The 15,529-nt window shown below is 47.4% G+C and overlaps 1 protein-coding gene across 1 annotated transcript; it reads right to left on the reverse strand.

Moving 5' to 3' along the window:
- On the reverse strand, positions 8,951 to 10,332 carry NHLRC1 (NHL repeat containing E3 ubiquitin protein ligase 1). Its single transcript, XM_005696873.3, has one exon. It carries the CDS (start codon positions 10,297 to 10,299, stop codon positions 9,115 to 9,117), a length of 1,185 nt encoding a protein of 394 aa, XP_005696930.3. The 5' UTR covers positions 10,300 to 10,332; the 3' UTR covers positions 8,951 to 9,114.

The following is a 15,529-nucleotide window of genomic DNA, read 5'->3' on the forward strand; positions in this document are numbered from 1 at the left end:
GAGCTCTGATAATCCAAAAAAAAATCCTTTCAATGGGTAGCAGGTGACTCTCCTCCCACTCCTCAAAAAAAATTAGACAGTGTAAGGACTTCCCTGGTGGTCCAGGGGTGAAGAGTCTGTACTTCAAAATGAAGTGGTCAGGGAACTAGGATCCCACATGCCACGTGGTGTAGCCAAACAAACGAAAAAGTCCAACAACATATTAGTAGTTTGACACCTCACTCAAAACTCAAAGGAGCCAATCATTTTCTTCTATTGTGGATCTCTGAGTACCAACTGAAAGCCAGCTTTGTGCTGCCTTGACATAAGGTGTAAAGCAAAGTCCTTGTAATATGAATACATGATATCTTCTAGGAGCCTGACCTTGAACTCTCTTGAGGCTCGTTTAGATGAAAGTCATAGACACCCAGGTGGCTTGGTGGTAAAGAACCCACCTGCCAATGCAGGAGACGTGGGTTCGATCCCTGGGTCAGGAAGAACCCCTGCAGAAGGAAATGGCAACCCACTCCAGTATTCTTGCCTGGAGAATCCCATGGACAGAGGAGCCTGGAGGGCTACAGTCTACGGGTCACAAGAGTCAGACACATCTGAGCAACTAAACAATAACAACAACACAGACACACAAGTCAAACTTGTTTTAGAACAGGAAACTTGTCAGCTCAGAAAAACAGGACATCCAGGGTGATACCCAGCTTTAGGAATAGAAAAACTGGGAGACCCAACGATGTTACACAGATGTCATCTTCCCCCGGCTTTCAGCTCTGCTTTCTTTTCTGCGCGCATTGTTGTCAGACAGTTTCTCCCTACTCTCGAGCACAGATGGCTTCCTGCAGGTCTAAGCTTCATGATCGCTAACCTCTGTGCTTAAAAACGGAGGTACTGCCTTACCCCAAAACAGTTCAGGCAAAATAATGATTGCTAAGAGAGGCCGGACACCTGTCGTGTTCTGCTGCACACGCATAGACTTCTGCAGGCCTCACAAGTCTGCAAAGTGGGCACTATTAAATTTCCATTTTACAGAAAGAAACTAAGGCTCAGAGAGATTAAACAGTTTATCTACTGTCTATGTGACCTTCAGCAAATTACTTAGCTTCTCTGTGCCTCAGTCTCCCCACCTGTAAAAATGCCACTAGCAACTACAGACTGGACAAAAGTTCCTTTTGAGTTTTTCTGTAAGACATTATGGAAAGCATCTTACGGACATGCAGAACATCTCACAGAAAAACCCGAATCGGCCTTTTGGCCAACCCAATATTTCCTAGGCTATGATGAGGATGAGATGAGTCTGTGTAAGAAACGAAGGCTGGTGCCCGGTGCAGAGTCTCTGCATCCAGTGAGAAGCTATTCATTCTCGGCACCGTTTCCACTTGGTACTCTCTTATCCTCTGCCTCTGTCCCAGTAATGGTCCAAAAATACTCAGCCTCATACACTCCCTGGTCTCTAACAGCATTAGGGAAGACAGAAAGTGTCACCATGGGTCATAGCTAAGGATGGAGGCAAGGATGCCTACAGCAGCCGAGCGAGAGCAAAGCTGGGGTTCAGATGTCATATCTGGGTTGGTAGCACGGTGCTGAGGGTAAGAGCTCCAAGTCCAGGCTGCCCTTGGAGCCTAGATGGGAGCCAGTAGTGAGGCCTACGCCCTGGATAGCAGACCCCAGGCACCAGACAGGAAAACCTTTAACTGGAAGCCTCTCATACTGCCCCTGGGGGTCCGGGGGCGGAATGTCCACTTCAGAGTGGACCAACTTCACCAGCTTCCACCGGGTCCAACTTCGGAGTGTGTCCAAAGGAGAGCTGCAGGCAGGAGCCCTCCTCCCTGCGAGGGAGACGGTAACGAGTCGACCTGGCTGGGAGAGACAGCACGGAACCCAAGCAAAGGTCACATCCTGACGGGAAGCCTTTCATTGATGGTGTGCACATGAAGACATAGTGCTAAGCAGTATTCATAAATTATTTGGCATGTTTCATAACAAAGACAGGATCTTATAGACACACGCTCTGGCACCCCCTGCTGCTGCTGCTGCTAAGTCGCTTTAGTTGTGTCTGACTCTGTGCGACCCCATAGATGGCAGCCCACCAGGCTCCCCCGTCCTGGGATCTCCAGGCAAGAACACTGAAGTGGGTTGCCATTTCCTTCTCCAATGCATGAAAGTGAAAAGTGAAAGTGAAGTCACTCAGTTGTGTCTGACCCTCAGCGACCCCATGGACTGCAGCCTTCCAGGCTTCTTTGTCCAAGGGATTTTCCAGGCAACAGTACTGGAGTGGGGTGCCAGGCACCCCCCGGTGCCCTAAAATACTTTCAAACTCAGTTGTGAAATATCCCAAATCAACCAAATCAACCCTCAATACCTGGAGAAGCTTTTCTCATATTCTGACCAAGTGCTGGGTGCCTGGAGCCAAAACTCTTCTAATCTTTCATGTTTCTCCATCATGGTTCTTTGAAAGCAGTTCCCGTTTCTGGCCTCTTTTGACATACAGTTTACGAGCCATGAAAAGTAGCTGCAGGTGAAAACCTGCAGTGTCTTTCTCTTGAATAGTTTGCCTCTGTTTGACCTGTTACAGCACAGGAGGGATGTCCCCTGAGTGGCTGAAGCTGGGGGAGGGGAGGACTCGAGTAATCAGGGCCAAGAGGCCCAGCAAGGTCCTGATTTAGCAACAAAGCAGGTGCCAAGCATCGAGAGGTGTCAAGACCACAGGAAACAGGAGGACACTTCCAACGGCAAGCATCTCTGGATCGGGGAAGTACGTGTTAGGTCCACGTGACACCTCCTCCCATAAAATCTGTCACCGGCACAATGATGGGAAAGGACTAAATGTGGGAGAGGATTATAAAATGTTTCACTGTGGGGAGGATTGCACTGTAACAACAGATGAGCTTTGTCCAAAGAGGGCACTTTTGACCTTTTTAGAATACACTTATACTGTGGTGTTTAGCTAAATGTAAAAATATTTTAAAAAATACCTCAAGATGCTCAAAAACTCAGCTGAGCATCACTGACCATCAGCTGTCATCTTGCCTTCTTTACACAGTCCCCGAATGCTGACAGGCTACAGCGACAGAAAAATAGATCCTAACGTCAGGACCACGAAGAATCAATACTTAAAGACAAATGTTTACTTTTAGTTTTTTAGTTTGTTTTGGATGAAGTGTCCAGCATTGATGACGTCAATCAGTCTGGAATTCTAGGGTGATGTCATCTCTTCCAATATCTGTTCTGTTCTGGCTGCTGGGCCCGTCTCCCCGTGCCACCCCCCCGCCCCATCCCCCCAGCTTGTGCGTTCCAGAGGACTCAACATCCTATGCCGTATTCTTCTAATTAGCTTGTCCGTCTCCACACCTGACCCCTGACCATCAGCGCCTGGGAACCTTCACATCCTCACAGCTTTGCACCTTGCTCAACACGAAATGAGCACACAGGAAATGGTCAGTGATAAAATGCTTGCCCCCCCAAAAAATATATATCAAATAAATTTAAAAGGTTTTTTAAATTCCTGTTCCAGTATGACTGAGTAAGCTCCAACTAGCCCATCTTTCCACAGAAAACAACCATAAACTCTGAAAGGACACACATAAGGAGATTTCTTGGGCCACTAAATTTCACTGGTGAGCTCCATCAAACATTTAAAGAAGAAATGACAACACTGTCATACAAATTCTTCCAGGAAATAAAGCTGGAAGGAACATTTCCCAATTTATTTTATGAGGCCGGCACCACCCTAACAGTAAAACCTGACAAACACATAACTCTCCCCTTGTCCCCAAAACCCTTGTGAATTAACAGATTTTGTCTATAATCAGAATGCATTTGAATATCCTGTGTTCAGCTTGCACAGATAGTGCTGCTAGCAAATGTAACAAATTCATATAACGTATTTCGTACTGACTGGTCAGAGAAGAAAAGTTACTAATTTTAAGATTTATATTTTAGTGTCCACCAGAGGTGACTGGAACAATTTTGCAGAAATTAACTCCAAAATGTAATGGAATTGGCCTTCCTGTATCGTCACTTTTAGTCCATCCAGATTTATCCATCAGCGGTTTGAAAATGGAAATAGATTACACAGCACAGGGAACCACACTCAATATTGTATAATAACCTATAAGGGAAAAGAATCTAAAAAAGATGTGTGTATAACTGAATCACTTTGGTGTGTATCTGAAACAAAAACGATAGTGTGAACCAACTCTGGTGGTGGTTTAGTCACTAAGTCATGTCCGATTCTTGTGACCCCATGGACTGGAGCCCGCCAGGCTCCTGTGTCCACAGGATTCTCCAGGCAAGAATACTGGAGTGGGTTGCCGTTTCCTTCTCCAGGGGATCTTCCTGACCCAGGAAGTGAACCCTGGTCTCCTGCATTGCAGGCAGATTCTTTACCGACTGAGCCAAGAGGGAACCCCATAAAACTAACTACACTTCAATTGAAAAAAAAAAAGGCAACCCACCACCTCAAGAAAAGAATCTAACTGGATCTCCTTGTCCCTTTTGAGAAAAGCTGTTCATCTGAAGCCAAGTCATAGGCTAGCTTCCTGATCTAATTGAATCTATTTGCCAGGACATTGATGGACAGGTTGCTCTTCATATTGGTGGGCACTCCTATCCAACTAGGAAGCACGGCGGCCAAGGGCTAGCTCATCAGCAGGGCCTGTCAGGGAGGGGAGTAGGTTTTCCTTAGAAGGGGTGGTGGGCACGGTAGACAACCATGACGGCTCAGCACAGTCGCTGTGGTGAGTCCCAGCAGCCTCCCTCTCATATTTCCTACATATTCTTCAAGAAAACCCTTCATCTCCTTATTGACCATAGTACACCACCAGGGTGGTGATGGTCTAGCCGCTAAGCTGTGTCTGACTCTTTGCGACCCCATGGACTGTAGCCTGCCAGGCTCCTCTGTTCATGGGATTCTCCAGGCAAGAATACTGGAGTGGGTTGCGATTCCTTTCTCCAGTGGATCTTCCCAATCCGGGGATCGAACCTGGGTCTCCTGCATTGCAGGCTCCTTTACCGACTGAGCTACAGGGAAGCCTCAGGAGCCCCGGAGCGGGTCGCTCTTAGTGGAGCGCCAGCCACCAGCCTACATCTCGTCTCTCGGTGGTGGTGGAGGATGGTTAAATTGCCATCATCAGTGGGTCTTCCCCATTTTTCTGAGGTATATGGAATACTTCCTCAAAAGGCACACCATTTACTTTCAGTGAGGTCTTCGCCGGACTCACCAGGGAAGGTCTGGATGAGGCACAAACAAGTTGCGATGCTTTGTGTCTCTAAGTAGAGGGAAGAGATATAAATCTGAACCACAGTCCTCAGGAAATGCCAAGGAAGAAGACTGTGAAAATCAAGTCCAGAGGGCAGAACAAGGCCAAAACCAGGAGACAGTCCGAGCCTCAGGAATTGGGCAAAACAAGAACAGAGGGTGACGTGAGTGCTGCTGATTGGGCCTCTGCTTGCTTTTATGGACGTACCAGGTGGCGAGGGGTGGTGGGTAGCGCTGGCCTAAAGGCACCTGATTGAGGGGGATTTTCAGGAAAAGCCCATTCCTTTTCCTTCTCCAGTTATTTGTGCTTGAGTTCTTTTGTCTCTGACCTCTGGAGAGTCATTCCAACTCTCCTCCATCCCTGGGAACTTCTTACTGTATTATTTTTTTTTTATTTTATTGATTTTTATTGGAGTGTAGTTGCTTTACAAGGTTGTGTTAGTCTCTGCTGTACAGCAAAGGGGATCAGCTACTGTTACATGTATCCCCTTCTTCTTCGTATTTCCTTCTCATTTAGGTCACCAGGGAGCACTGAGGAGAGGTCTCTGTGCCACACAGCAGGCTCTCATTAGTTATCTACTTTATACATAGTGTCAATAGTGTATATAGTCAATCCAATCCCCCAGTTCATCCCACTCCCTCCTTTCCCCCTTGGTAGCCATACGTTTGTTCTCTATGTCTGTGTCTCTATTTTTGCTTTGCAAATAAGATCATCTGGAAAATGCCATGGACGGAGGAGCCTGGTGGGCTGCAGTCCATGGGGTGGCTAAGAGTCAGACACCACTGAGCGTCTTCACTTTCACTTTTCACTTTCATGCATTGGAAAAGGCAGTGGCAACCCACTCCAGTGTTCTTGCCTGGAGAATCTCAGAGACGAGGGAGCCTGGTGGGCTGCCATCCATGGGGTTGCACAGAGTTGGACACGACTGAAGTGACTTAGCAGCAGCAGCAGTACCATTTCTCTCGATTCCACGTATATGTGTTAATATCCAGTGTTGGTTTTCCCCTTTCTGACTTCTCTCTGTATGACAGACTCTAGGTCCATCCAGGTCTCTGCAAAAGGTACAGTTTCGAGGGACCTTTCTTTCTGCTGCAATGATTTCCTTTGGCCCACCTCAGACTCTCCAGTTCCTCTAACAATCTGGTGGTGTTCAGCAGGGTGTGGCTTGAGCACTTTAACCAGCTTGCTTTAAAGAGCACCACCCAGAAGGTGAATTTAGCATCTCCGTTACAGGTTACTGAACCTATCCCCTCAGCATGTGCACGCCTGTGGATTAGAAACAGCAAAACTGGTGTCTTCGGAAACCCTGCTCTCTATCTGCAGCCTGATCATCTACCAAGAAAAGGTAGCCGTTAACAAGATCACTTGTGATCACCTCTGTGATTTGCTCCCACATCATCTTGGGAGCTCACACACCATTCTTCCGGCTGGGTAATCCACATGGTAACAAGGGATCTCTTCATACATGCTGCATATATTCCACACCTGGCCTGAAAGACACACTCAGCTCTAGAGGCAAATATGATACGACTGATGATTCCAAAGAAGAGAAGGTCTCTTGGACCTTCTTGGCTCAATGGACCCCAAGGCCTTAAAATGTCATTGTTCCCAAGGAAAACATTTGTAACTTCAATCCATGGTTGCCCTATTCATAAATGACCAAGTATGAACCTGTATCTCCATCTGAGACAACTTTTCTTGTTATACAACTCAGCATACCTGTGATGTTGCTGACCTGAGGGTGATTTCTAAGGATAGGGTGACAGTGGGGGTGTTGGGGGCTCTTCCCAGAAGCCCTATTTGGGATGATGCATTCACAAATGGTGGTTGGTCCATGATGCCTGAAATCATATCAGTGCTACATAACGGGAACATTGAAGCAAAATGGGCTTCTGTGGACTGGTGCGGGAGCCTAGCTCTCTCTTTTAGCTTCAAAGAACAGACTACAATCTTTTTCATAATTTGGGGGCTGTTTCTAGAATGTATGTTATATCTATGAAAATGCTTTGTAAATTAGAATCCTATTGCTGATAAAGCATCAGCTGTTACCTAAAGCAAACCCTCGCCTTTCAAAACCACTATTTCCTCCCCGAGGAAAAAGTTTCGCTACTGCTTCTGAGGTGCTGGCTATTTGGCATTTTTCCAACAGCCCTCAACTCTGAAATGTTATACCAGCTAGACACACAGCTTATAGAGAAGCAGCTACTTCTCCTAAAATCTCCACCTAGTCACTTAATCAATGCAACCTTAAAGCAGGCATCATCTTGGTCAAGCCATCACATCAAGAAGTAGTTGAAGTGTTTGAAAGTGAAAAGCGGAAGTGTTAGTCACCAAGTCATGTCTGACTCTTTGCAACCCCACAGACTGTAGCCCAACAGGCTCCCAGATCCATGGGATTTCCCAGGTAAGGATACTGGAGTGGGTTGCCATTCCCTTCTCCAGGGGATCTTCCTGACCCAGGGATCAAACCCCTATCTCCTGCATTGCAGGCAGATTCTTTATTGTCTGAGCCACGAGGGATTTGCCAGTGGTTAAATGCCAACTCAGGGTCAAAGGAATTATTTATTGAGTGCCTGGTGTTTGCAACATATGGGACAGATTTAAATAGACAGAGAAAAACCCCATCACAAAAGTTCTTCAGATTACCACTGATCATAAAAAGGCAAGCAAAATCATTTCTGCCATGAACTGACTGTGGTGGCTTATCTCTATATTACATTAACAGAAAAATCATCCGGCCCTCTAACACAAGTACATGTGTAGAGCACTCCACAGGAGTTCAGAACTTACATCAACACAAGTCTTTCTCTGGGACTTCCCTCCCAGTCCAGAGGCTAAGACTCTGCGCTCCCAATGCAGGGAGCACAGGTTCGATCCCTGGCCAAGGAACTAAGCTCCCTCATGCCACGAGGAAGCCAAAAAAAAAAAAAAAAAATTATTTTCAACAAATAGTGCTGGAATAATCAGACACCCTCATATCAAATAAATAAATAAATAAATAACCTCAACCCATACTTCATGTTGTAGACAGGAATCAACTCGAAATGGGACACCCAAAAATATACCACTTGTAGAAGAAAACATAAGGAAAAAAAAATCTTAGTTATTTTGATTAAGTAAAGATTTCTTAGAACACACACAAAAAAACCAAAAACACAAACTTTTCTTAACCAACCAAGTAGTATTTCCCAAGTGCCTATGGCAGAGGAGTTATAGGCACTAAGAGAAGTGTTGACCTTTTGAATGAGCAAAGTTGATTGCTTTTGCTTCTCAAGTAACTCAAGATCCACAGCAACCTCATCTAAAGAGCCATCAAAGGAACTGTATGTTGAACTAAACTGACGGCCACCACAAAATCCTTTTTCTCTTGAACTCTATGAAGTCTCCTTTCTCTGTGCCTCTAAGTAAATAGCTACTTGTAAATAGAGTACATGGAGCAACAATATACACTCATATATATTTTTCCACATCTGTTGTCTTATTTAAGAGGAAGGGGTTTTGGAGTCAGAACTGAGTTCCATTTGTGACTGTCAGAGTAAGTAAATGTGACCTTGGGTAAATCTCTTTAGCCTCTCTGGGTCTTAGTTTTCTCCTCCTTAAAATGAGATAGGTAATAGAAATTACCACTGGGCCACTGAAGGGATTGAAGGGGCGAATATTCACAGATTTCTTAGCACTAGGAATACATAATCCATCAATGGTAGATTTCATTATTATTCTTTAATAATGGCCCCCACCTTTGTTAAGTCTACCAGGCAGTTACAGTCATCTCTGTTGAATAAAAAGATTAAGTTGTTGATCCGGGGCTCAACAGGGGCGGCTCCGGGGCTTCTGGAGCAGGTCCCAGGACCCCCACCACGCCCCATCACCCCCAGTCAATCTTGTAGACTTTTACAGAATGGGCCGCGCTGTCCAGCACAAGAAGAGAACTCTCCTTGGTGAAGGTCAGCGCCACGGGATGTGAAAGACCGTGGGTGACGATGGGCTTCAGCACTGGAAACTCCTCGGGTTTGCCTAGACAGAGGACAGCCGGACTGGAAGTATCGGCAACCACCACGTTGCCCTGGTGATCGAAGGCCACGGCGGAGGCGGTGATCTTGGAAGGGAAAAAGAGGCTTAGCCCAAAGGAGTCCACCTGGCCGATGAGCTGCATGCTCGCGCTGAACACCTTCACGGTAGTGCTGCTGCAGGCGCCGGGCCCCAGCGGGTGCTCGAGGACCGCGATGGCCCCGGTGAGCCAGGACACCGCCACCCCCCGCGGGCGACGCAGGTGAGCCTGCAACCTTTCGGTCCTCCGGAGGACCCCTTCGGGAAAGTCGACTTCCAGGAGGTGCAGGGACCCCGCCTCCGCGTCCGTGACCAAGACCCCATTCTGCGGGGTGGTCTCCACACCCCACGGCAAGCAGAAGTGGCCTCCCAAGACGAGTTTGATCTGGCCGAAAAAGTCAAATACTTTGAGGGAGCGGTCGCCGGCGTCGGTGACGACCACGTGGCAGTCGCTGGTGACCGTGACGTCAACCGGGTACCGAAGGTCCTGGGCGGCGTCCCCCTTCTCTCCAAACTGATGCGCGCAGCCTCCCCCGGAGTCGAAGACCTTGACTCGCCTCTTGCCGTCGTGCACCACCACGACCCGCCCCGTCTTGGGACACAGAGCCAGCCCGGTGGGGTTGACCAGGGTCCCCCAGCCGCCGAAGGCGTGCTGGCAGGTGAGGACCCCCGGGGCGGCGGGCGCGGCGCGCGGGGCGGCCGGGCCAGGCCGCAGCGCGGAGCCCAGGAGCTCCAGGAAGTGGAGCAGCGGCAGGCAGTCGCTGGTGTCGCAGCCCCGGCAGGCCCGCCGGCAGAAGGGGCACTCGAGGGCCAGCGTCCGCGGGTGCGCCAGGGCGGCCACGCAGGCCAGGCAGACCACGTGGCCGCAGGACAGGTTGCGTGGGCGCCGCTGCTGGCGGTGGCCGAACCGCTCGAAGCACACCTTGCACTCAAGCAGGCTGGTCTCCGCCTCGCGCAGCAGCTCCCGCAGCGCCGGCCCGCTCCCAGCGGCCTCGGCCCCCATCGCGCGGCCCCCGCCCCGCACGCCCGGCCGCGCCGTCTGCCCGCAGAGCAGGACGCCGCGCCGGCGCGGCCTGGGGTCACGGCCACGGGGCGGGGCCGCTGGGCCTGACGTCCACTTTGTCCGGCCGCTCGGCCGAGACCTGCCGCCCCCTTGTGGGCGCGCGCGGCACTGTATCCGGAGAGGCGGACAGTGGATTTTAACAAGTTCTAATCCACAGAATAGACTGCGTGCTGCAGTCCATGGGGTCGCAAAGAGTCGGACACAACTGACCGACTGAACTGAACTGAACTGATCCACAGAATACTCATTGGAAGGACTGATGCTGAAGCTGAAACTCCAATACTTTGGCCACCTGATGCAAAGAACCGACTCATTGGAAAAGATCCTGCTGTTGGGAAAGATGGAAGGCGGGATGAAAGGGGGACAACAGAGGATGAGATGGTTGGATGGCATCACTGACTCAATGGACATGAGTTTGAGTAGGCTCTGGGAGTTGGTGATGGACAGGGAAGCCTGGCATGCTGCAGTCCATGGGGTTGCAAAGAGTCGGACACGACTGAGCAACTGAACTGAAACTATCCACAGCCTAGACAGCGTATTAAAAAGCAGAGACATTCCTTTGCCAACAAAGGTCCATATAGTCAAAGCTATTGCTTTTCCAGTAGTGATGTATGGATAGATGTGAGAGTTGGGTCATAAAGAAGGCTGAGCACCAAAGAACTGATGTTTTTGAACTGTGGTGTTGGAGAAGACTCTTGAGAGTCCCTTGGACTGCAAGGAGATCCAACCAGCCCATCCTAAAGGAAATCAGCCCTGAATATTCAATGGAAGGACTGATGCTGAAGCTGAAACTCCAATACTTTGGCCATCTGATGCAAAGAACTGACTCACTGGAAAAGACCCTGATGCTAGGAAAGATGAAGGCGGGAGGAGAAGGGGACGACAGAGGATGAGATGGTTGGATGGCATCACCGGCTCAATGGACATGAGTTTGAGTAGGCTCTGGGAGTTGGTGATGAACAGGGAAGCCTGGCGTGCTGCAGTTCATGGGGTTGCAGAGAGTTGGACAGGACTGAGTGACTGAACAACAATCCACAGCACGTGGTCAGACCTGTAATCTTCACACCAGTCATGGATGGAGCATCTTCCCTTTACACTTGAGGACACCTATTGAGGACAAGCAGGCTGCCCCCTGGTACCCAGCAAAGTGCCCTCTGATTTCCTGTCAGCAGCGCTGGGTGCTAGGGGCTCGGGCTGGCCAGGTGTGAAACCTAGTCTCAGAGCTCATGACGCTTATGAACTATTGGGAAAACACAGATGCACGAGGGAAATTAAAACCCAAGTGGATGAGGCAGGTGTGTGCATTTTCTTTTGGACCTTCTATAATTCTCATAGTAGGTTGTTGTTGTTGTTTAGTCACTAAGTCATGTCCGACTCTTTTGCAATCCCATCGACTGTAGCCTGCCAGGCTCCTGTCCATGGGTTTACTTAGGCAAGAATAGTGGATGGGCTGCCATTTCCTTCTCCCAGGGATCTTCCCAATCCAGGGATCGAACTTGTGACTCTTGCATTGGCAGGTGGATTCTTTACTACTGAGCCACCAAGGAAACCCTCTCGTAGTAAAGTAGATGCTCAATGAACACTGGCAAAATGAATTTATGTAAGACATCACTTTGCCAACAAAGGTCCCAATAGTCAAAGCTATGGTTTTTCTCATAGTCATGTATGATGTGAGAGTTGGACCATAAAGAAGGCTGAGTGTTGAAGAACTGATGCTTTCAAACTGTGGTGCTGGAGAAGAGTCTTTAGAGTCCCTTGGACAGTAAGGAGATCAAACCAGTCAATCCTAAAGGAAATCAGTCCTGAATATTCATTGGAAGGACTGATGCTGGAGCTCCAATACTCTGGCCACCTGATGCAAAGAGCCGACTCACTGGAAAAGACCCTGACGCTGGGAAAGATTGAAGACAGGAGGAGAAGGGGGCAACAGAGGATGAGATGGTTGGATGGCATCACCAACTTAATGGACATGAATTTGAGCAAACGCAGGGAGACAGTAGTGAAGGACAGGGAAGCCTGGCATGCAGCAGTCCATGGGGTCGCAAAGAGCTGGACATGACTGAGCGACTGAACAACCACAACAATGTGAACGAAGGACTGTCATAGGACAATACATGAAATACACAGGTGAATTTGTGTCAGAGGCAAGGACTAAGGCTGGAAATGTGTTCCAGAGAAATGAATATGAAATTAGAAAGCTGATAGTTAATAATCAACTTACTGCGTGCCCACCCTCTTGTAAGTGGTTTGCATAGGTTATCTTATTTAAACCACACGACAGTCCGACAGGATGTGTTATTTTCATTACCCTGTTTCTGCCATAGAGTTTGCAGAGGTTAAGTTTCTTGCCCAGGGTCACGGGGCTAGGAAGCGACCAGGCTGGGTGGGCTTTTGAAGCCAGGCAGTTTTCAGAGCCCACGTTCTTAACTATCCCAGTCATTTTCAATTTTGGTTGCACATGGCAAATACCTGGGTCTCATCCTCCAATGATTAATCTGTCCAGGGTGTGGTCTGGCAGCTGGGATGTTTTATTTTTATTTGGTTGCACTGGGTCTTACTTCTGGCATGTGGGATCTAGTTCCCCCACCAGGGATCGAGCCCAGTTCCCCTGCATTGGGAGTGTGGAGTCTCAGCCACTGGTCCACCAGGGAAGTCCTTGGGCAGCTGGGATTTTTTTAAAGTTCCCTTTGAGCTTATCACGTACAGCCAAGTTTGAGAACCAGTGATACAAAAGTCCCTCAAATGACATCAAGTTAAATTCTTTCAACTTCAATCAATATGGAAAACACAGAGAATATACAATATGTTAAAAAAAAATCTTCAAACAGGAGGTAACATAGTCTGTCAGGAATTACTGTGGAACTACAAGCAATCACTTTCAGGAATTCTCCCTCAATGTCTGCATGAACATTGTCTTTGGCAAAATCACTTATCAGATCATTTCTCCTCATTTAGAGATAATTACCATGATCATTCACCCTCTTATTTGCTAGACTTCTGAGAAAACAGGAAATCTTTATCCCATTAAATCCCCTGGAGGAAGATTTAATGTAAGATAAGAAAGAACATTTTCCTACCATTACAAGAGTCAAAGATTATCTGTGTATTGGGACATAGTAATCAACTTAATATTATAATTTCAGACTATAATACATTTTCATTCCAAATAGAAATTGCTTTCTGCAGTAATCCTTAAGAAAAAACATTCAGGAAACCTAAATTTCCACCTAAAAGTGGAATGTTTTTAGAATTAATGTTGTCTAATAGAAATATAATAAGAGCCACGTATATAAAATTAAATTTTCCAGTAGGCACATTTTAAAAAGGAAAAGAAGCTAGTGAAATGAGCTTAATTGGATATGCATATTTTATTTAATCCAAAATATCCAAAATGTTATCCTTATGACATATAATCACTGTAAAAATTATTGAGATATTTTACACTTTCTGTTTTATTAGCACTAGTCCAGTGTGTATTTTAAATTTATAGCACATCCTTTTTCAGTTCAGTCACCCCATGCAGCGAGTGATTACGGCGGCGGAACAGTTAGACCTCTAGTTAAGAGATCTAGACCAAGTCTCTGGTATATTACCTTCTCAAGATGCTTTCCAGACGGATTTCGTGGATGTTTGATGTGCCTTTAACTTGTCTCTGCTCCCACATTGTTTTAGAACGAATCCAAAGACCACCACCCGAGCCCTGCCACTCACTGCTGACTGTGACGGGCAACTCCGCTTGGGGAAGAGCCTGCCTTCTTCTTGATCCTGTGCTGCCCTCGCATGGCAACCGGCGGTACTGCGCCAAGAGGTTGACGGTGTTCAGCAAGGTAAATCCAGACAAACCTGCAAGAAATCCGCGTTCTTTAAGAATGTTCACAATAATCGGTCTATCGCTTGTCCTAGTAGACAGCACAGTGGTTCCGGAAGGCACCGTGGCACAATCGACACACACTCGACCCTAACCATTTGCTGTCAAGACTCTAATCGGTAGAGTATGGAAATCTAACTTCGTGGCATTTGATTGAGAGCTGAGGCCTTCTCAGTGACACAAAGCTTCAGAACTAAAAACGTGTAGGTTTGCAATCTTTCACAGCTGGGATACTGCCCCAGCGTTCCTGTCCACCCAACCCCCTCCCCCCACTTGTCCTTTTTCTACTTTACCAAGTGTATGGAGTCTAATTTCCCTTTCTATCTAATCTTAAAACTGTTATCTTCATCCCTTCTTTTTCTGAAGAGAGAAACCAAGTTCCAGGAGAGCAGCGCCTAGTGCTCGCCTGTGTACACAGAGGGAGACCAACACGTAATTTTTTATTTTATTTTTTTGGCTTCACCCTGTGGCATGTGGAACTTCCCCCACCAAGGATGGAACCTTCGCACTCCGGCAGTGGAAATGTGGAATCTTAACCACTGGACCACCAGGGAAGTTCTCAGTTCAGTTGCTCAGTCGTGTCTGACTCTTTGTGACCCCATGCATTGCAGCACGCTTGGCTTCCCTGTCCATCACCAGCTCCTGGAGCTTGCTCAAACTCATGTCCATCGAGTCAGTGATGCCATCCAACCATCTCATCCTCTGTCGTCCCCTTCTCCTCCTGCCCCTCGATCTTTCCCAGCATCAGGGTCTTTTCCAATGAGTCGGTTCTTCACATCAGGTGGCCAAAGTATTGGAGCTTCAGCTTCAGCATCAGTCCTTCCAATGAATTTTCAGGGTTGATTTCTTTTAGGATTGACTGGTTGGATCTCCTTGCAGTCCTAGGGACTCTCAAGAGTCTTCTCCAGCACCACAGTTCAAAAGCATCAATTCTTCGGCACTCAGCCTTCTTTATGGTCCAACTCTCACATCCATTCATGACTACTGGAAAAACCATAGCTTTGACTAGCTTTGTCGGCAAAGTAATGTCTCTGCTTTTTAATATGCTGTCTAGGTTGATCATAGCTTTTCTTCTAACACGTTTTTTAAATGGATGAACTAATGAACACTTAAAAGGATGCAACATACAGGCAGCAAACCCAATGTTATATATCCTTTGATGGTTCTCTAGTATTTACAGGAAGCATTGTTAGGAAAATAGCATTTATCTAGGAATCATGCTAAGCACTTTCTTATCTCTAAAGTCCATGTTGAAGGGTTTCTCAAGTACCTTATAGAGTACTTGTCACATATATACACATG

This window comes from Capra hircus, chromosome 23 (assembly GCF_001704415.2).
Source record: "Capra hircus breed San Clemente chromosome 23, ASM170441v1, whole genome shotgun sequence".
Taxonomy (NCBI): domain Eukaryota; kingdom Metazoa; phylum Chordata; class Mammalia; order Artiodactyla; family Bovidae; genus Capra; species Capra hircus.